The sequence below is a fragment of the Glycine soja genome, chromosome 13, assembly GCF_004193775.1.
Source record: "Glycine soja cultivar W05 chromosome 13, ASM419377v2, whole genome shotgun sequence".
In the NCBI taxonomy this organism is placed as follows: Eukaryota; Viridiplantae; Streptophyta; class Magnoliopsida; order Fabales; family Fabaceae; genus Glycine; species Glycine soja.
Window position 1 is genome coordinate 14,272,318 of NC_041014.1, and position 23,319 is coordinate 14,295,636.

The following is a 23,319-nucleotide window of genomic DNA, read 5'->3' on the forward strand; positions in this document are numbered from 1 at the left end:
ACCATCAAAGGGTAGTCAGTTTAGTGAAGTGGCAAAGCTCAACGACATTCTACCTTTGATTTCGATGATTCCCTCCACCTCACGGTGTCTCGTGCTTCCCCGCACTCGCCATTTCAACTTCATTTATTTTAAGCCGCATTTTTTTCTACATAAGTTATTTAACAATGGATTTAGATCCAATGATGTAAATTCATCTTTTTGTAGTAGTGATAGGAATGCATAAGTTGAACAACATATATAAGTGAGAAGGACACACAAAAACCTTAAGGTTTTGGATTAAATATGTAACATTCCCAATTTTCATACCTTAGAAATAAATGTATATGAAAACCTTTTTTGTGGCATGGTCTCACTACTAGAAAAAAGTCTTTTTACGACACTGATTCGACGACGGTCGTACGAAGACCGATGTAGTAAGTTAAGCGGTGGCATTTTTGTAAATAGTTGTTACTTTTTTAAGGCGGTTTTCTCACAAACGACTTTAAAAATATTTTACAACATCGTTTTTTTAAGACCGTCTTTGAAACCCACTTTCTGTTGCTGACGTGGCACATTTTAATTGGGCTAACTGGCAACCCTAAATCAATACAATATTTTTCTAGCTGTTCACTCTTCCATTCTCTCGTGACTTTTCATTTTGCCATCTCCACAATTTTCGGCACCTTCTCCACCGCCGCTGCACCCAAATGCGCCTTCGTCAATAGCCTTTACCGCTCCAGCTTCAGTTTGTTGATTGAAGACAACAACTTCCAGCGAAGCAGCGTAAGTGTTAGTAAAAGATTTTATTTTTCTCTCTCTCTCTTCCTTCTAAACGCCGCTTCCGCATCTCTCTTCCTTTTCTAACTATAGATTTTATTTTTCCCTCTGATTCTTCCTTTTTATTTTATGTTTTTTTCTCCGATGTGACTGGCGTTTGTTTTGTGTGTTTTTCGTGTGCGCCAAAGCCTTTGCGTTCGTTAATTTTGTTTTGTGTATTCGGATCGAGTTGTTTCACGTTCGGTTACGGGGATCTTCGGTTTAGGTTTGTTTAGGGATTTTTTGTTTATTGTTTTTTGTTTATGTTGTGGATGAGTTTTTCGTTGGATTTGTTGTGTTCTGTGAGATTGATGGATTTTTTTTAATTTATATTCCTTCAATGTTTTTTCTTTTTTGGCAAAATGAATATTTTATTTATGGACAGAATAGATTTACGATTTTTGTCTCTTAAATTCATGTTTGAACGGTGGTGTGACTTTCCTATTTGGTTCTATTTTTATGAAGCCTGTTGACTGCAATTTTGCTTCTGAAAAATTAAAAAGGAAATATGTTACTATGGTGAGATGGGTTGTCATTACTTCCCTTGATGTTCCTCCTCGATGGATTCGAGCTCTGTAAGTCCCACTCCTTCACCATCATTTGCCAGCTATATGATCTGTTTTTTCTTATTTTTGCAAGCTAAATATTGAAACTTATTATGAAAATATGCCTCCATGAAAGTTGAATACAACTTAGGAAGGTAATTGTTTAAGCAATTCTAGGAATTTTCACGTGCTAACTTATGAGGATCAAGAAGGGGACTGGATGATGGTTGGAGATGTGTCGTGGGAGTAAGTGATACATATATGTCTCAAAATTGAACTCTTAAATCCTATTAGCTCCATTTTTCAGTGTATTTTTTTAACCCTTTTGTATTTGATAATTAATACAGGATGTTCTTGAACAGTGTGAAGAGGCTGAAGATCACAAGAGCTTACAGATGCTAGTTAATTTAATAATGTATACAATCTCTCTCACAACACAAGCTCCTCCTCAATTTTCATTGTTCATAAATTTTTGCTGTAGATCTAGTTATTAATTAGTGGGTTGGTGAAACTCGTTGAAGTATTTCACCAAAAAGAATGGATCCCGTGATTATCATATATCTAATAGCTTTATACACCAAAAAACAATATAGATGTGTAACTTCTTACCTAATTCTCAATTCAGTACATAGCTGCATTATTCTTAGTCTCTCTGTTTGATGATGGAGTCATCTAATTTTCCTCTTTGTTTTGGAACTAGCTCCATTATTTTGTAGTCATTTGGAACAATGCATCTCCCTTTTGTCTTCATACCTTTAATGCATGATGTTTCTTGGTGTCTCTTTTATGATGGAATAGTCCAAAATTTTCAAGCTTGGTTTGGAACTAGCTCAATTAATTTTTTAGTGATTTGGTTGGTATATTGCACCTTCCTTCCATGAATTTTACCTACAAGTTGAAATATGAAATACTCTAAACCGTGTGTTACTTAAAATGTATCAAAGGTAATAGTGAAACTATAAAAAGAAGGTATCCTAATTTCCCTAGAGGGGCCTTTTTTCTGCTGTCTCTGCTTTGATGTGTTTGGCTTTGTTGGGTACAACATAATGATGCTTGGTCTTCTGAGAGACTTTCTAATTTGCAGAAACTAATGGAGGTTTCAAGCCTACACTGTCCAAGGTTAGGGTAGCAATCATTGAACATATTAGTAATCATTGTACAACTATTTATGTTTACTTTTATTCTTTGGAATTAATTTTCTCTTTTGTTTGATAATTTAATTTTAATACATAACCTTCAATACTTACGCAAATGAAATTGTTTATATATTCAATAGAAGATTGCACAGTGATGAATAATTGTTGGGGAGAGATGAGTAATTTTGATGCGCATCATATTCAATGTTAAATTTTGTAGTACTTTTAGTTTAAACTATGAGTTATAGTCACATCTATCCTTTTTTCTAATGTATACAAATTCACTGGTTTTTTCTTTGATGCTCCATTATCTCTGAATCCTTGTAAGGATGACAACAATACTTGTTTACATGTGCATGTATGAAATTACAAATTCTTGGTCTTAATACAAAATTCCTTAGGGAATATATATGATGTAGATATTTGTCATTCTCATTCATCCAATAACTTGTTATTGCTTACAGGTTGAAATGAACGTAGCATGGCAACAAGGAAATCTGAGAAAATTCTGCCAAGAGAAAGGAATTCATGTGAGTGCATGGTCCCCTTTGGGAGCTAATGGTGCTTCATGGGGTTCTCTTGCTGTGATAGATAGTCCAGTCCTAAAAGACATTGCAATTGCAACAGGCAAGAGTGTGGCACAGGTGAATTTCCTCTTTGGGATTTCTTTGCTCTTGGTTTCCTTCCTAACCAAATAATATAGGCACTATAATTAAAGGATAACATTCTAGGTGAATTTCCTCTTTGGGATTTCTTTGCTCTTGATTTCTTTTCTCTTTGGGATTTCTTTCCTCTTGTTTTACCTTTGGGTTTGCCCTATGGGCATCAACATCTCCAACTGAGCGTCCCTGCTGTCAAGGGTTACAAATATTCTATACATTGTTTCACAACTTCACATACCCATTTTTAAATAATTAACACATTTGTATGACAGAATAAAATTTTGATTAAGAATGCCATGTAGTATCACAAATTTACATCTACATCATCAATACTTGGTCCCAATTTGAAACTCTACAATTCAATCAAGTCCTTCATCTCTTTATAAACATCATTACAGGCCTTTCCATGTTTTTTTAGAATACATTAAGTATAATTCTCACAAATCAGTAAGCCCATGATAGCATTTAACGCAGATCCTGAAACCGTTCTATGAACTAATCAAGAGTGAAACAACGATGATGAGAACTGCTTCTCAGAAATGGGGCTACATTCGGATCATGGCTGGTACAATCTTTGGAGGCATCCTTGGATTCTATGTCATGCACCGCCTTGAAACTAACTACAAGGTTAGCATAGCATCACTCTCTTCTCGATTGCTTGTTCAAGTAAGACATCTAAGCACTTAATCAACCTTTTCTTTCGTCTCTTAATTTGGTTGTCTTCTTAGCATTGACTATTCTCAGTCTCAATTTAGTATATAGTAGAATTTATTTTAGATGATTAACAATTAACCAAGCAGAGAATCCCAACATACGTACACTAAAAATACTATTACTAGTTCCTATCTAAAATTAAATCTCGATTGTGCATTCATGATAGCTAGCCGTGTCTCAAACAAGAACAATTTGGTAGAAGCAACTCTACATATTTGAGACAGCTCCCGAGCCATGGTGGTATCTTATTTTACAATGGTTACCCATATTACTACAACCGAAACTAGATCAAAATCTATATCTACATCTATGTATAAATAAGGGAGATTTGAAACTTTTATAACTGTTGATTGAAATTTCAATTTAATAACAATCTTTGATTTGATTTAATCGTATTTAGCCATTGATCAAAAATTAAAATAATAATTTTTAAAGATTATCAATTAAAATAATAATTTTTAAAGATTATCAATTTAATAACAATCTTTGATTTGATACAATTTTAATTGATCCAACATTAATGAAAGATTATCAATTTTTAAAATAATAATTTATTATAATTATAATAATTATTTTTTGTATATTTATTAAATAGAAATGAAGAAAACTAATAAAATAAGACATAATGAATTATCAATTTAAAATTTAAAATTAATTATTTACTTTTACTTTCTTATGATTTATTTTAAAATTTATGATTGTTATTTAAAATGTAAATTAAACTTTTTTCTTAATAGGTGTATGTAAATGTAAATTATTTAGAAATCTTGCCATTATTACTCATTCTACATCGGTTGACTGATAACCGATGTAGAAACCCTACCATTCAACATCGGTTTCAACCTTAGAACCGATGTAGAAAGCTCACATTCTACATCGGTTGAGCTACACAACCGATGTAGAAAGGTCGGCCTTCAAAGACAGTCCTCCAACCGATGTTGGTATTCAACGACACTGTGTTACCACCACGCGTCATAACCGATGTAGAAAGGCCATTAGAACCGATGTAGAAGACCTTTTTTTTAGTAGTGTCTTTATAATTAATGGTTAGAGGGTATCCTTAGGCATTATTAATAATTGTTACCATACATTCGAGATGGACACAAATGAGATAATAGGACCCCAAATGGGGAGCCAAGGCCTCCAGCCTTCATAGACAACATCTTATATGTTAAAGGTTTGAAATATAATCTTTTGGGCATAAGTCAATTTTGCGACAGCGATTATATTATGTCATTCAACAAAGATCAGTGTACAGTTAAGACAGAAGATGAACGTCCTTTATTGTCAAACGACATAACAATCAATGTGAGATTGATCTGATAGGCCTTAGTAAATAGAAAGTAATGTGTTTGTTGTCCAAAGAAGATGAGAGATGATTTTGGCATTAAAAAACTTAGGCATGTCAATTTGAAATACATTTCAAAACCATCTAAAAAGTATTTACTAAAAGTATTACCTAAGATTTGTTAGAAAACTCATTCTCTTTGTGAAGCATGCCAACAAGAAAAACAAATCAAAACCTCTTTTAATTCTAAAAATGATGTTTCCACTTCTAAACTATTACAACTATTGCACATGGATGACTATTCGAGATATATATGGTATACTTCCTTGCACATAAACATGAGTTTATTAAGGTCATCTTGAAAGTAATGTCTTTTAAAGGCAACGAGGAACAACTGAAGCCTATGGTACTCATTTTGGTTTCCCTCTCCACATTGAAAAGTGAATCAACTTATATGTTCCAGTGTATATTTTCCATCTTCATTAGAGAAGGTTGTAAAACCCATTGGAAAAAGCTTCACCTTATCAACCTACTTAGGATACAATTTTTTATGTGTTAGCTTAGCTAGTGGTGTCAGTTGTGTAACGCCCTGAAATTTAGATAAATGAAAATATGTGTTTGATGTATTTCTTGTATTATTTAATTACTTGATTAATTTGGATTAAGTTGAAGTGTTGTGTGAATTATTCTTGTGCAACTGCTTGGTGTGGATGTTAGTGATAGAGGGCTATCCAAAAAGCGTAAGGACCTAGAAGCATTTCATGAGTTGAAGGGTCCAATGACAAGGTCCAAAGCCAAGCTTCTACAAGAAGAGATGGCCAAGAGAATCAAGGATGGACTACTCATCTAAGGCAAGGAAGGAGGAAGCCACATGTAACTGAATTGGAGCACCTTGAAGATTTCCTAAACGACTCGCTTAGCGACACCAGCTCGCTAAGCGCAATTTCATTCAGATGAAATAATTTGCTTAGTGACACCAGCTCGCTAAGTGCAATTCGAAATAGAGGAGAAATTGTGCTTAGTGTGAATGTCTCACTTAGCAGCAACCTTCTGCGAGTTTAAGTTAAATTTTGCTTAGTGACACTAGCTCGCTAAGCGAGTCTTGTAGGTTATAAATACGCCCAACACTGAGAAAAATGTGATTTTCTACCCCTCTTATCCCTAAACCCTCACCCAAACCCTAAACCCACCTTCTCTTCCACCCATGGCCACCAACCGCCACCACTTGCCACCAGACCACCGCACAGAGTGGAACCCTTTGGTTGAAGTGAAACCTTCAAAACCCAACTCAGAGATTTGGTAGAGAACAGAGCCCTCGACCCTCCCTTCGCAGTTTCTTCGAGGTAACCACAATTACTATGCTTTCTCCTAGTTAGGTTGAGTCTATCCTTGTATCTCTTGTGATTTGGTTACCATTATTGGATTTTTTACGTTTCCTTTGAAAACCCCTTAAAAATGAGACATAAAAGTTGCATTTTTATAAAATTGATTTCATTTTTGTGACATTTGTTGAACCTCGATCACATTGGTGTGATCGGAATTTCAAAATAACGTTTCTTTGATGTGGACCCCCCCCCCCCAAAAAAAAAAAACAACACCATTTTAGCCCTTTTTAAAATTGAATGGTTTTTTGAACTTGAATATTAAAATTGACCCTGTCTTTAAAATCTATACTAAATTTTCTTTGATTTGGTAAATAGAGCTCTGTGTTTGGACCAACGGACGTGAACCTAAGAGATCTCAAAACAACTCCACGAGGAGCTAACAGGAAGATATAGATAGATGAGGGGAGTTTATAGCTTTTGATGCCATAATTGGGGTTTGGTGACCCAATTATGGGGTTGTATGTTGATTTTCAAGGAAAAACTATGTTTTAAACTGATAGGATGTGATATATTTGTTATTGATGAATATAATTGTGAATGATGTTGTTGTTGTATTGATTGAAATTTTTAAGAAAATTCTTAATTACAGAGGAGACTCTGCCCAAAATTTTATATATGTCCTCTTTATTACTTATTTTATTAAATTTTAAATTGGCTTAAAAGTTTGCTTGTATACTATAGTTCTTCTCTTTAATTTAGAATTTTTCCTAAAATATCAATCTCATTATATTATAAATTATTATTATATGTGATTTATGTTGTTTGAAGACCTGGGGAATGTGAATCCCAAGCATGAGTTTATATGTATATATGTGGAATGTGATTACTTGTGATGCTGATGACATTGAGATGAGATGATGTTGATGATGTCATTGAGATGAATGTATGTTGTGTATGTACATTGGAGTGTAGTGACCTTGTCTAAATATCCCTAGAGAGGGAAGAAGATTGTTTATAATTTTTAACTATCCAAGGTTAGTGTATTTGTTGGAGCCAATGTTTCATACTGGATAATTGTGTGGAAATAGTATAAACTTATCAGTAAGTACCTATGGTTCTTCATGAGGAAAAATCCTGGTACTTGGGGGTATTTCACTCGGTTTGGAACTTCCTTGAGACTCATGCTGATCAACGTGGGGGAGGGGGAGTGGCTTGTGCATGAATGGGTGACCTTGACAGTTGTTCTCAAGTTCTCCTAAGTGAAAGTGTCATGAGGACATGCTTAGGCTATTTTCTTTCGAATGGTATCACATTGCATTTTAGAGTTGAGTCAGGTGCATACATCATTCTGAACATAATTGATTTGAATTATTGAAAAGTTGATGACTAATTTGTTAAGTGTATGTTGAACTAATAGATTATTGAGAATGATTGTGATTATCTGTTATTGTTTTCTTTCTAATCTTTGTCATATGATATTCGCTAATCTTTTACAATAAACTTACCTTTGCATTTTGTACCATGTTATTAGTGCCTATGATGTTCTCGAGGCATTGGAGTGTTGGAAGATGGAGTGGATGTCGACGATGTAGCATGACCCCACCATAATTCAAAAACTCTCACAACACCATGGGAACATTCAACACATTAGGCCCTTCGAGGTCGAAGACCAAGCATAGCTCGTGAGAGCTAGTGTTGTATGATTTCACAAGCATCGTGAATTGCAAACCCAATTGTTTGAATTTTTCCAAATCGAAGACTTTGGGTTTGTTCATCACCATTTTCCTAGGAACCCCAACAATGACTTTTTCAAGGTAAATTTGCAAGTGGGTCACTCTCTCTGGCATGAAAACCTGATTGTGGAGGCGATCCATCAATTTGCAGGGGAGGGGGGGTCAATGATTATGATGTTTAGGCATTTGATTGAGAATTCTTAAAGGTGTTTTTTAATAACAAAATACATTGTTGGATCTGAGGTTGATTCCTAGATTGCAGCCACCATGCAAAATCGTCGTGACCTCTCACCAAATTTGTCCATCGTTGCACGCCCAAACTTTTAGGAGCCATTGACATCACTACTTCCACACTGTGTTCAAGGCTCCAAATCTCTGTTTTGTTTTTCTTTTTTTTTCAACATTTTGTTTTAGATTTTTTTGGTTTGAACCTAGTATTGAATGTGTTGTTGAAATTATTAGGTTTCTAATTATATTTTGCTTTTGATTGTATTTTGTAATTGTATTGTTGCTTATGATTTTTTGTCGATTTGGTTGGGGAAGAAAGGTTGAGGAAAATTAGGATTCATAATTTTTTATTAAAGTCTTTTTAATGAATAATATTTTTTTTAATTAATTTATAATTAACTTAATATTTCTACTAATTACAATTATCATTTAATAATCTAATAAATGAACCAAAATCACCAATTTGTAAAATTAAGGAGATCAAATGTTATGATTAAAAACAAGAAGAACCAAAATCATGAATTTGAGAAACTAGTGTTAGAGATAAGGGGGAGCAACATGAAGACTAAACTTTGAAGTTTAAAGAGTTTTGTCTTTTTACATGTCCAACTCCTTGAGTGACATTTGTATTAATTGTTGCATCTTAGTCTTAATCTATTTATATGTACATCATGCATCATCATGTAGAGATAGAAAGATTGTTTCTAAAGTTAGAAACTTCTTCAGCGAAAAAACTATGTTTTAATCAATTATTAGACTATCTCTAATCGATTATGCAAGTCTTTTGAGAAGCTTGAAGAGAGATCCTTGTTCTAGTTTAATTGATTACCAATTATCCATAATCGATTACATAGTTTAGTTGAGACCATGTCTGGTTTTCATGAGTCTCTATTTTAATCCATTATCAGGTTATCGTAATCGATTACTATGTTCTTGAAAGTATTCCTAGGAGTGATCAAGAACACTTTAATCGATTAAATCAAGAATCTAATTGATTATATTATTCTTGAAAGCTTTCTAGATTTTGGGAAAAACACTTTAATCGATTAAAATGGGAATCTAATTGATTACTTCTTCGAGATAATCGATTACCTTGGCAATCTAATCGATTACAAGCAGTTATAATTGTTTTTTTTTATAAATAGTCACCATGTGTTTTCACTTTGACATGATTCGAATAAGTGTTTTAGAATGAGCTTTTGCAACTCACTCACTCTAGTCTTCGTTTCTGAAGCATTCATGGTTAAAGTGAGTTGCTAACATCTTTGTGAGGTCAAGGAAAGATCCATTCAATCAAGCATGTTCTTGCATAAATTTCTGAAAGCATGCTAGAATAAGGTTTTCTAGTTTGGGTTAAGGATAAGTGTCTCTTAGGCTTGATTTCAAAACCAATTCACCTCTCTTTTGGTTTGAGTTTCATCATCTTTTTCAACTAGAAGTACCAAACTTATAATTTAGTCTATAATCTCTCTCTCTTTCTATATATATATATATATATATTAAAAAAATAGTTAAATTTTAATTATATTAAGTAAATACATATTATTTTTGTTATTATATGAAAAGTGCGAAATATGATATAGTCTTCTTTACTAATTTTTTTTTCAATCTACAATATTACTAAGGAGATCTAGTTGGTTGAGTAGGGCATGCTAATTGTTGTAAACTCCTTTATGTTAGGTTTAGACGATCCACTAACCACTTTACAACTTATCATATCTTGGATTTTTTATGTTTACAAAAGTATAAATTGTTGATAAACAAATGAGTTATTGTTAAATGCATAGGACCTACTTCCTAAAAGCGCTTACTTATTATTATATAAACATCTACAACTCTAGTAAGTATATGTCTACTCTTAAGTGGAAAACAATTTTGTTAAGATATATTGAGTGTCCAACGTGTTGTTATATCAACCGCATCCATTTATTGGAAAACACATTAAGTTGTTCTTACTTACGTCCACTGGACTTAAAATCTCTTATACACTTATCTTATATCCTCACAAGTGTCCAACAAGGTAAAAAAGGACTATGTTAGCCACAAAGACAATCTCAATTTTCAAATTTTAGTTTTACCTCTCTTTATTTGTTGAATATTCCTCAAAGGTCGATTTTGTCACAAAAGATGAACACATGCAATTATTTGTACCTTTGCTCTTACCCTTGCCATTCAGAGCATGTCATGTATTTTCGCCTTCAGCTGTGAGACAATGGTCATATCAAGGTTCAACATTGATCTTGTGGTGAATACTTCACTAAAGTCTATAAAAGGCATCTCTTGCTCTAGAAACAAGAGTTGAAAAATATAATCAAGTGAAAAAACGAGTATAAGTTCTCTAAAACAAGATTCTCCAAATTTAGTGGACGATATACTCAACACTTAAACTTCTTTATCCTTTGCCAAACAAATTTATTTGTATTTGAGTTTAACTGTTTATTCACCTTGAGTGTTGTGGGATCATTGTATTCATTCAAATTTTTGTTTCTGAAAATAAGAGTGACTTAGTAAACAATACTCGGGTGATCTTAGATTTAGGGAGAGTCTAAGGATGTGTCAGGAGTGACAAAGAAAATATTTGTATAGTTAGGAGTGACAAAGAAAATACTTGTATAGTTAGGAGTGACAGAATAAAATACTTATTTGTAATCATTAGTAGAATGTGTAAAAGAGGAGAACGACAAGATGTAACTCTATTTGAATGAACTAATATAAATCAAATATTTCTACATCTCTCTTAGTAATTTTATTAAGTATTCTTTTTATATCTTCACACAATTATTAGATGATCAAACCTTATTTTTCATAAAAACTTATTTTTTTAATAAGTCGACAATACTATTTTATATGTTTTCTTAAATCCACGGTAAAAGTTTTTATTTGTGAAAAATTATGTTTGATTAACACACTCTTTAACTCCATTTTAATTTGATGGTTGATATTTTACTTTATACTTATTTTTTATTCTCACGGATAATTTTTTTTACAACACTAACATTTATTATGCCTAAAATAATTTATAGAATAAAATACTAATTATTCTTATGCAAAAAAAATACTAAGTATTATAAAACTTAATAATCTTACATGTTAATAATAATTATAACAAAAAACATCATAAATAAATTGATTGTAACACAAGATAATTTTTTTGGGTTAGATCACTGGAACAACATTTTCATTTTCCATCAAAATTTACATCATAAATTTTAAAGTATAATTTTATTAAAACTAGTTTATGAAAGAACAACTTAAATTATCCTTTCAATAAATCTATCTATCCTTTAATAACATTCTTAATTATTTCAAATGCAAACCTTCCCTTTCAATTCTACCATCTAATTTTCTTAAAAAAAAAAAAAATCTCCTAATTTTTTCCTTCCATCCAAACAACAAACACACTCACTGTCACACACACATAAACCCTATTCTTCTTATTCTTCTTGTTTGTTCCCTTCTTCGGTCATCATGGATCCCTCTCGCCGTGCCCCACGCGCCGTGATCGACCCCGTCCCGAAGATCCGGCAAGTTGGGTTCTTCGCCCCGCCCGAGCGCTCCCAGTCGGGTCCTCTCGACCCGACCCACTCCTCTCCCCCAATCTCCAACTCCCTCTCCCCCGTCATGATCCCGCCCCCGCGCCACCTCTCCGACAACCTCCTCCTCCATGACCCCCGCCCTGCCGCCTCTCCCCTCTCCTCCGCCTCCGCCGTCGCCGCTGCCGGAAGCGGAAACTCCTTCGACTCCGCGGACTTCTTCCCCGCCCCACTCTCTCCTGCGATGCCGTCTTCTTCGTACTCCAGCAGGATTGCCACCGGCGGCGCCAGCGACGGTGGGTACTTCAAGGGGAACGGCGCCGGCGGAAAGTTGGCGGCGTCGTCGTTTCCCCGCGGAGGATTCGACTTGACCGCGATGAAGGCGGCGAGCCTTGTGCCGGCGAGCGAGTTGACTACGGTTTCCGTGGTGAATGATTCGCTCGGGATACCTGGTAAGGTTCTTATCAATGGCTAGCTAGGTTTGAATTTGAAGTGATTTTTTTTTGGACGAGAAATGGTGGAGAATATGCGTTGAATTTGATTTTTATCAAGTTTATTTAGTGTGCAAGTGGGAACTGTGGTTTAAAAGATTTAGGGAGTGCTTGGGTGAACATTTGCAAAATTTTGATTTTGAATGCAATAGATTTCGTAAAATTGGTTTTTGCAAATTTGAATGTATGATTAAAAGTTTTGAATTGGCTTGATGTGCTTCCTATCAACTTGTATTGTCTTTTATGGTCTGGTTTTTATTTTCCTTTTGGTTTGATTTTGTTACCCTTTTCTTTTTAATCTTCTTCCTTAATTCCCATTAGAAAAAGAAAAAGGAAACAAAACAGGAGGGTCAGCAGTGGAAGTGAAGGACCAACCTAATAGTTCAAAGCAGCAGAAGCCAAAACCGAAAACCTCAAAAGCTGAAAGACGTGCACTCCAAGAAGCTCAACGGGCTGCAAAGGCTGCTGAAAAAGGTGTGTAGTTGTTTGTCCTGTGACTCTGCATTTAAGCTGTCTGATTAAAAGTTCTTATATGCCCATTTTGTTCCTTTATGCCCATTTATACCTAATTCTTTGTCAGAATGACTGTTAAATGTTCATGGACTCTAATACTTTGTTTTATAATGATCTTAACATGCCTAAAAGTGGGAATTTATGGTGTTCTATCATGGGTCACTTTTCTGCTCTACTCAAAATGCTAATGCTAATCAGTTACATTTAATAAAAACGTGTCACTAGGTGAAGGAAGTAAGGCATCTGGAACTGCGGCTTCAACGAATCCAAAACCAGCTAAAGCTGTAAAGCCTGCACAGAAAGTTGATAATGCAGCAATTGCAGCCTCTGAAAAGAAGGGAGGTGAGATTCCACCAGAAAAGGATAGAAAGAAAGATGCTCCTCAACCACGCTTGCAGTATGACGACAAGAGCCGAGTGGAGAAAGCTAAACGTCGTGCAGTGGTGAAACAAACTGAAGCTAGGAACAGAGTTGAGTTGTTCAGGCATTTACCACAATATGAACGTGGGAGTCAGCTTCCAGATCTTGAGGCAAAGTTTTTCCATCTTTCTCCAGTGCACCCTCTTGTTTATAAGGTAATTTATATTTTTCTGTTATTTCATCTTGTTACAATTCTATATATATGTTGCTTGATTTGTATACTACAGTTATTTTTGGGTTTTAGTAATATATTTAATGTAGTATGTGTTGCACTGAGCATTGCAATGCCAAACAGCACTGTGAGCCCTTCTCAAAATAGTATGCATCAAGGTATTTCACTTGCAGTGATAACTCTAAAGACTCTTTTCAATAGGTGACATCATATTGTTCATTGATATGATCAGATTTAAATCTTTTACTCAATGAAAGAGGCTCAATCTTGGCCTCATGGATTATATTTCAGATGGTATGCACAATGTAGTGCTATTTTCATTCCTTAGGTGTCAATACCAACAGAAAGACTAAGTACTACTTGATTTGTGCAACAGTATAGTTTGTATAGCTCAGATTTTCTAAATTTTTTGAGTGAAAAGAATCTGTGCAAATTGCTTGATGCAATTATCAATTTCGTTGACTGTTATATTGCACTGCATCTTCTTGCCTGTGATACTATCTGCAACATAGGAAGTCATGCTGAATGGCATCCAAATGAAAGTAAAGTGTGCATTTAGCCATCTACATTTGAAGAAAGGATACCCCGTTGTGAGTCAATTCAGAATTAAAATTTATGGTGTTTTAATGAATATCAGTGATTAGGACCTGGGTCAGGTCAATATGTTTTGTGACCTAGACCTTTTGAAATATTTTTTCCCAAATCTTAATGATCTTGTTTTATGGTGTTTCAGGTGGGCTTGCAGTATCTAACTGGAGATATATCTGGTGGCAATGCTCGTTGCATTGCAATGCTTCAAGCATTTCAAGAGGCCATCAAAGACTACAAGGTTCCACCTGAGAAGACTCTTGTGAGAGACTTGACAGCAAAAATTGGTAGTTATGTATCATTTCTTATTGAGTGTCGACCTCTGTCAATCAGCATGGGAAATGCAATTAGATTTCTCAAAAGTCGGATAGCCAAGCTACCTTTGACCTTGTCTGAATCAGAAGCAAAAGCTTCTCTCGAGTCAGATATTGAGTGCTTTATAAGTGAAAAGATTATACTTGCCAACAAGGTGATAGTGAAGCATGCTGTCACCAAAATAAGAGATGGTGATGTTCTTCTAACTTTTGGGTCTTCATCTGCTGTTGAAATGATACTATTGCATGCACATGAGTTGGGAAGACAGTTTCGTGTTGTGGTAGTTGACTCTCGTCCGAAGCTTAGAGGGCAACTTTTACTTCGCCGGCTTGTGGAGAACGGTCTTAGCTGTACATACACTCATATAAATGCTGTTTCCTACATAATGCACGAAGTTACTCGAGTTTTTCTGGGTGCTTCAGCAGTTTTGTCTAATGGAACAGTATATTCAAGAGTGGGGACTGCATGTGTTGCAATGGTTGCTCATGCATTCCGTGTACCTGTCATAGTATGTTGTGAGGCCTATAAATTTCATGAACGGGTACAGTTGGATTCAATATGCTCAAATGAGCTTGGTATGTATATTTAACAGTCGTATAAGATGAGGATTCTATTTACACTTCACGGTTAGATTTTTGCTTTGTGTTTCTAAGAAGGCTGATGTTTCTATGATGTTCTTACAGGCAATCCAGATGTCATTTCAAATGTACTGGGTAGAGAGGATGTCAAACACTTGGATGGCTGGGCCAATATTGAAAATCTGCAACTTTTAAATCTGGTGTAAGCATTCGTATTGATAGGACACCACACCGAATTATCATTTCCTCACTCTAACATTGGACTTCTCTTTAATTTGATGGCAGTTATGATGCAACACCTTCAGATTATGTTTCAATGATTGTCACAGATTATGGCATGGTAAGTACTGAAATTTTATAGAGGATTTTTTATCTTTGCTGCTAAAACGCCTAAAATGCCCCATCAGAATTTTATTTAGTTTGTGTTGTGCCGAACTAGTCTTTGGGTAGATGTACTGAATTTACATTTTGTCTCACTATTTTTAGGAGAATTATTGTGAGTGAGGATAAAATACCAGTTACACTTAGAGTTTCCTAAGAATAAAATAAAAGGAGAGTTATCTTAACAAAGAAATAGAAAATTACTGATAGAGAATAATATAATATAAAAACCATTCATGTGTTTACCTAAAAGCTCTAAGTTTTTGGGATTTTTGGCTCACGACATTATGTCAAAGCCTCAATGACTAAGTGATCTAGAGTCCGTCCTACTATAACAATAAAAAGTTGAATATTGAACGGGGTAAATGGGTTTGTGCATTATCCATGCATTAAGCCCAGAAGGCTCGTCCGAGGGAGTGTGTTAGAGATATAATATAATATAAAACCATTTCTGTTTGTTAACTTAACTGGGTAAGCTTTTGGGATTGTTAGTTCATGACTAATGCAAAGTACTTTTTTTTTATGATTTTCCTCTTTCATTAAATTATAAGCAAAAACAAACTATTGAAAAGAAGGAAGATGGACATTAGAAGAATAGAAGTAAACAACCATCCTCTAAACTAGTTTGACATTTTTACTTTGTCAGGTTCCCCCCACAAGTGTGCCTGTAATTGTAAGAGAATATGGGAGAGAACAGGTCTGGATATAATAAATTAGGCAAATGTGTACCATCTCAATTTTGTGGGCATGCAAAATCCCTATTTAGCAGCCAAATGGCCTGCTTGTTTCTGTATTATTTTCCCACCTTGGAAGAATAATGTAATGAGCCTTCCTGTTCTGAAATTTTTGGACATTTCTGTATTCACCTGTCCTAGTGAAGAGTGCCATTTTTCCGCCTCTCCAGGAAGATTTAGCCATGCATTTTCATCGTCTGTAACGGTTCATTTTAGACTATTATTCAATTTTTGGATAATCATTCGGTCACAATTTTGGTTTAGCAAGTTTTTAGTTGTGGTTAGTTAGCAGTTAGCCCCATCTCTGCTTACTGTACTGTAATTACGAAAACCATCATCACATAGATTGAAGTTGTATTGTCACTGAAAATTTGTGTTGCGTGTGATTGCTCTACTTGTTAACAAGGAAAATGGTTGCTTGAAAACATTGGACACGGTATACTTTGATGTTTTGTTGCCATTTCATCCTTTCTTTTGCTTGCGAAGGATGCAATCTTGCAATTATGGTATACTTTCAACCAATAATTTGTTTCTTAATTCTGGATGAAGCTAACAGATCAGTGGACATAAATTGAACCACCACACCAGATGTAAGTTTGTGGCTCTGAAAATAAATATTTTTTTTGTACGTTTTGTGATGAAACTTTAGATTTGCCTCCAAAGGTGTTAATATTAGTCATTAAATAAAAATGACATCAGATTAAAATAATTTCATAAAAATAATATATTTTGCTTAATTATGTTATTAACTCATTCAATTGCATGACCTTTATTTCACCACTACCTTATTCTCTAACCCTCCCCGTTGTCAAGGAAAAAAATGACAATGAAAATGTAATGTGAACAAAAATATGGCTTAATTCAGAAAAATAATGACTTAATTATTTACATGAACATTTCATCATGAATCACGATTGCATGCAATCTAAAATGAGTGCAGACGATTTCATCTTTGGAAGTGTTTGTTTTTCCCTAATAAAAATCTATAGAAGACTTTGGACCTATCTTTTTTTTCTCATTTTGGTGAGTTTACTTATTAAGTGGGGAAAAATAATTTTTGAATTATTAAATATAATTAAAAATATATGCTCAAATTAATTTTCACTGTTTCATTATAATGTATTTTTTATTGAAAAAAATTTGAAAATTGATATAATATTAAAACAAAGTCAGAGTTTAAAGAGTGTCAACCATTAGATGTCACCACGTACAATTCTATTTTAAATTGCAAATCATGCAGATTCTGTCCTACTTTCATACCGTGTCCCCAAACAACTCTTATTTCATGACCTCAAAAAAATAGTCGCTGTAATGATATGACATGTTCTCATAAGTTTTAAACTTGTAATATTATTAAAAGAATAGGTAATTTATACATAACTAGCGGGATCCGTGCATAAGTACGGTTTTAAAAAAAATCAGAGTCATTGACTTGAGCGAGAAAAGGTAAAAATAAGATGTAAAAGAAAAAATAAATCAGTTAGCAGCTTGCAATTTCTTTGATCCTAAATATTCACTGGACAAGCAGTTTGGGAAGTGATTTTCCGCCACACTCTAGACGTTTGTTTTAATGGAAAAAAATGTAAGGAGAAATTAAATTAAAAATAAAAATAGAAATTTGATTTTTTAAAGTCAATTGTACCTTTTTTCTTAATCATACAAAAAAAGTGTCATTATTTATTTATTTGTTTTTTATCCATATTAACCAAACGCTTCCATGATCACATTTATCTAGACTTTGATTATCAATTTGATTCTTAAATTATTTTATTTAGTTTAATTTGATATTTAAGTTTTTAAAAGATTTAATTTAATTTTCAAATTTCTGAAATGTTCAATTTGATCTAATTTTTTAAAATAAATCAATTTAATTGTCAAATTATTTTAAATGATTCAATTTAGTCCTTAAATTCTTAAAAACTTTGGAAATTAAATTGATTCATTTTGAAAAACTTTAAAACTAAATTGAACTATTTAAAATAATTAAGAGACCAATTAATAATTAAGCCATTTATCTATCCAGGAACCCATCTTATAACATTATAGACTCATCTAATCGTTCAATGTTGGCTCAATTTGGACAATTAATATGTATGACACAATTTTATTTTTTTTATCTTTAACAATTGAAGACAAATACTAAAGTTTATAACAACTCACGTATGTATGCTGCCCAACCAACAAACTTTAACCCATTTGGTATGCACGGCACATGAATATTCATTAATAGAAGGAAAATACACAGTAAATAAATAAAACAGAAAATTAAACCTGTATACACGATTAATGAGTTTGTTCATATATCCATGTAACCTTGTATTAAAGATGATACAAATGTTAATGCTCCTCAATTTCGAATCATATAGATAAGTACATATTATGGTTACTCGTTTCCCCTTGTGACATCAGCTTTACCATAAACATGAGTAACAATTCCAAGAATCACAAAACCACCTAAAATGACTATCAGCAAACCTTCTAGGTGGAATTGCCACAACATGCACATTCTTCTTAGCAAGAATTATTGCAGTAGGATAATAATTAGGAGGATTTGAGAATCATTATGGCATTAAGATTTTCAAAGTTTAGTCAAGGCTTAGCTCAAAACCCACTAGTCGTATTTGGTTTGGTATTGTTACGACACATAACTTTGAAAGTCATGATGATATTACTGTGAGAAACGTATTTATCAAAATATTTTTGTTTCTCATTTTGGTCAATTAGCAATAATTTTTCTGTGGACTTCCGGGAATCTATCTCATGTAACTTGGCAAGGGAATTTTGAGGCATGGGTACAAGATCCCTTACATGTAAGACCTATAGCTCATGCAATTTGGGATCCTCATTTTGGTCAACCGGTTGTAGAAGCTTTTACTCGAGTAGGTGCTCTAGGCACAGATAATATAGCCTATTCTGGTGTTTATTAGTGGTGGTTGCCTCATTGTAATAGCGTGATATGATGTTGACCTGAAAGAATGTAGCTTTTTCTAGAATACCAGTAGCAACTGTGGCTATAGCCAAGGCATAGATATAGATACCAAAGAACACATGCCATGGCAATAAGGCAGCTCTACTATTTCTTTACCCTCTGGGGTACCAAAATGTTGCAAAGCCAGCACCCTGCTAATTAACATTGTAGCTAACAATTAGATGCATGAAATGATGGAATCCAAGTTCTGGAGACCCTGTTTGGATAAGTTTCTTTATAATTACTAATACGAGAAGAAAATAAGAAACAATAATAAATTAAGATTCTTCAATAAACTAAAATTAGCTTTTCGGATAAGCTAAAAATTATTTAGCTTCTCCAAAATGAAGATTTTAATTTGCGTATAACCTAATTTTAGCTTATGGGGGAAGCTTATTTTATTTTTCTTTCTTTTCTTATATTACTCTATTAGTACATATAGAAAAGTTTATCCAAATAGGGTTTGGATCAAGTTATAATAAAATCAAGCGTGGCTACCGTACAATGATAAATACCTGGATGATGAATAGGAAAAGGCATGCAAGGCCTAGCCATGAATGCAGGCAGTAGAAATTGTCAATGCCCTTGTCAATGTGAAACATCCGAGCAGCCCAAACACCAATCAAGCTCAAAATGAGAGCAACAAACTGTAACGCAAGATGAATTGCTTTTTTGAAGTTTTTAGTTCCAGATAGTGTCTATTATGCAAGCATCCCTACACATTGCCATAATGAAATGATGTAAGAAGTTAGTTCTAGCATGGAAGCACCAACAAATAATCAAACAACAAAAGCCTTATCCCACTAGGTGAAAGTGGCTACATAGATCTCACAGCACCCTTTGACTTGGTTAAAGACCAAATTCTCAGAGATATTCACCATAGGATCCTTATTAACAACTTTATCCAAGGGATAGAAATAAATTGTATTGAATCAAAACAATAAGTTGGTTTGACTTGGGAAATTATATTTTCATATAAAGTTGTTATGAGCATTTTGTAGGTACTAGTTAGCTCATCTTCGTTGTCTCTTACAATCAAGGTTTTTGATTGCGGTCATGGTTGTAGTTTTGTATCAATCCTATATTGCAGAAAATTGCGAACAAATGCAACTAATGCTAATGTGGCTACAATTACAGTCACAAAGACCCCCAAAACCTTAACATTTCTTCTTGGCTTAGAGGAGGCTATACTAGTCCTAGGGCTTCAGGTGCCAAAAGTAATCAAAACAAACGATAAGATAAATGTTTTAGTCCATTTTGCTTAGGTGTTATAATGAAGAGGAATGTTTTATAGACAAAAACATATGATGTGAAAGGGGATAACTTATCAGACATGCTTTGTCATCTAAGTTGAAAAAACCCTACTATGAATATCAATTAATATTGATGATTTGGATTAGGACAAGATTCATAAATGGAGAAAGACAAATATCAAATCTTATTTGAACTTAATGTGCCTAGAACATTTTCATACAAACTGGAAACTTGACAATTAAACGATATGAAGCCCAATTACTCCAAAAATAACAAAGTATTGGTGTCATGCCCATATCTGATACCAATATGTGTACAATACTCCTATATGAAAGGATATTTTTTAAGACGGTTGTTAGCAAACAACCGTCTTAAAAAATGGATATTCTAAGACGGTTTCCTTTTAACAACCGTTTTAGAAAGTATCTTTTCTAAGACGGTCTTAGCTAAGAACCATCTTGGAAAGGACACTTTCTAAGACATTTCTTACTTAAACCATCTTAGAAATTCAAATGACTATCAAATTTTTACACTAGTCTTTTGAAAATTTACCAAATTACAACCAAACACATGCAAACATTCAACATGCAACATGTCCTTGAAACATTAATTATTGTCCATATCATTGACATAGGTCCAATTTGTGCAAAAAAACTTACATTCTCCATAATAAACTTTATATGTACAATATCTTCGTAGATTCACAACATGAATAACAAACATACCGAGAATTAAATTTCCATAGGATCAAAAATAAGATATCCCTATGTTCTCATTAGAGAAACCTACAAATTCCAAATCTTAGGATCAAACACACAATTCAGTAAAACTTATTAGTTCCAATGTTAATTAAACCAACATCAATCAGACTTCTAAACATGGTATATGCACCCTATTAAGTGCTTAAGAATTCATACATACATAAAACATAAAGCATGTTGTTCTGTGATTGTGTTCACAGAAATAAGGGGCACTTGGTGATTGTTGTTCACAGAAAGTGAAAAATATGATACCTTAAAAGGCTTGCAAATGCGATTTGTGTGCAAGAAGTCTCTGGGGTGAATTTCTTACTCGGAGGAAAAAGAAAATTAACAAAACATTCATTATAACTTCTGAAGAATGTAGTATCTGATATGATTTTAATAAATTGTTAGAAAAATTCATTCCTTGGCGACTTAATTAAGAGGCCATGTACAACAATCAATCATGGATTCCACCAGGTTGAGAATCCACTTAAGCTACTACCAGACCGGCTTGGAATAGCTAGGATCATATAGGTTGGATTTCAGTGTGTCTACACACATAATTGCATGAACTTTTAATCTAAGGAAGAAATATAAGGTAACAACAAAGGGACATGAACCCATTAATCTTGCCATGTGCTAAATGCAGACAATTAATTTTGACTTTGAAAAGCAAAAAAAGGGCGCCAATATACAAACCTTGCAGGAATCTCAATTATAAGGTTAAAATGAAGAGGGAAACCTAATCAAATTATTTTCCCGTAAAACAAAACAAGACTATCAAACTTAACTTGTTTTGCAAATAATCATCCTGCAAGGTCAAAATGATATTCATAAACTAGCTGTGAAAAAATTGACAAATATTAATATAGAGCATATTTTGTACAATGTAATTTGTATCAAGTGTATACGGTTTTGGTACATGCCTTAGAAAATAACAACAATTTCTCAAACAATTTAGTATTAAAATAATAATAACACAATCTGTTCTAATTACATGCGACACAAACTTGGAAAAAATCAGGCAGCATAACCCCTATTTCACTTGGATATAAAGTCAAACACATATATGCTAATTGTTTCTTATAGACTAGATTTGAGACACCAAAAGAATGGTGGAATAAATCTATATATAAATGCAAACAATTTTTGTTCACAGTCTCATACCCTCGACACCAATAGAAAAGTTACCTTAACTATTGTGACTATATGAGGAACAACATTATAGAAAAGTTACCTTAGCTATTGTGACTATATGAGAAACAACATTGTGGGCCTCAAATCCCAAGAAATGGCTGAACTAATTATTCAGCTAAACATTCCATTTCAATTCAAACACTAGCTAAAAGAAAGAATGCTATTCATAATCATGATGACACTTCAACACCATGACACAAAAATGCTAAACGTGTAGGATCTTCAACCTAATAGCACAATGTTAAAAGATAAAAGAAAGTGTATCGAGGACATTACTTCAACAAGAACAAACAATTATACGTGATCATCTTAGAACAAGAGGAGAAAGAAGTCGTAGAACAAAAAGACAACATTCACCAATAAATCTAGTGCAACAAGATGAAAGACCTCGACGTATGTCCAGAAAAACTCATTATGGGACATCATCCCACCATTAATATCTTTGTTAAACAAACATGTAGTACATTTTAATATTTTTATTTAAATTTAAATCTTTTACATTATTTTTTTTAATTTGCAAAACAAATAATAATCCTTAACATTAGTAAAAAAATATAAAAATACTAAATAAAATCATTTAAAAAGTATTGAAGATATTAAATATAGAAAAAATATTAAATAAAATAATATAAAAAATATTAAATAAAATAAAAAAGTAAAACATGCATTTATTTGTTAAATAATTAAATTAAAAATTATTTATAAAACATCTGTTAAATAATTTTTTTATATTATGTTTTACAAATTTAAAATCGTAAAAAAGCTCTTATAATTTTAAAATTATATTTTAAAAAAATTAAAGTAGTAAAATGTTTTATAATTTTAATGAAAAAATAAAAATAAAAATAAAAATCTTTACAGATGTTACGATTATTCCCTGTCAAGGTATTAATTGAAAATTTACCTCACATGCTAAATTTTTATAAAAAAATTGCACCATGGTACTTTTCCTTACATTGCTAGTGTAGTACTATTGTAGTATTGTTTTGAGAAATGCGAAAATTAT

At 33.2% G+C, this 23,319-nt stretch overlaps 1 protein-coding gene, 1 long non-coding RNA gene and 1 pseudogene across 2 annotated transcripts; 2 read left to right on the forward strand and 1 right to left on the reverse strand.

Annotated features, from left to right (window-relative positions):
• The first annotated feature begins 1,484 nt into the window (after positions 1 to 1,484).
• LOC114381969 lies at positions 1,485 to 2,120 on the forward strand. Its single transcript, XR_003660124.1, has 2 exons — positions 1,485 to 1,586; positions 1,688 to 2,120. It is a non-coding gene; the product is annotated as an uncharacterized LOC114381969 (long non-coding RNA).
• A 9,698-nt stretch (positions 2,121 to 11,818) lies between these two features.
• Positions 11,819 to 16,562, forward strand: LOC114382496 (translation initiation factor eIF-2B subunit delta-like). The gene is made up of 7 exons (XM_028341965.1): positions 11,819 to 12,411; positions 12,772 to 12,924; positions 13,189 to 13,538; positions 14,289 to 15,033; positions 15,142 to 15,238; positions 15,322 to 15,376; positions 16,064 to 16,562. Exons 1-7 carry the CDS (start codon positions 11,895 to 11,897, stop codon positions 16,124 to 16,126), a joined length of 1,980 nt encoding a protein of 659 aa, XP_028197766.1. The 5' UTR covers positions 11,819 to 11,894; the 3' UTR covers positions 16,127 to 16,562.
• Positions 16,563 to 18,534: 1,972 nt separating this feature from the next.
• Positions 18,535 to 20,000, reverse strand: LOC114381606 (annotated as a pseudogene).
• Between the last annotated feature and the right edge of the window lie 3,319 nt (positions 20,001 to 23,319).

Bases quoted from the DNA above. Each gene is read 5' to 3' on its own strand.
- LOC114382496 (XM_028341965.1), top strand. From the start codon at position 11,895: ATGGATCCCTCTCGCCGTGCCCCACGCGCCGTGATCGACCCCGTCCCG. The intron at 12,412-12,771 runs GTAAGGTTCTTA...AATTCCCATTAG, and splicing joins TGATTCGCTCGGGATACCTG to AAAAAGAAAAAGGAAACAAA. The intron at 15,239-15,321 runs GTAAGCATTCGT...ATTTGATGGCAG, and splicing joins CTGCAACTTTTAAATCTGGT to TTATGATGCAACACCTTCAG.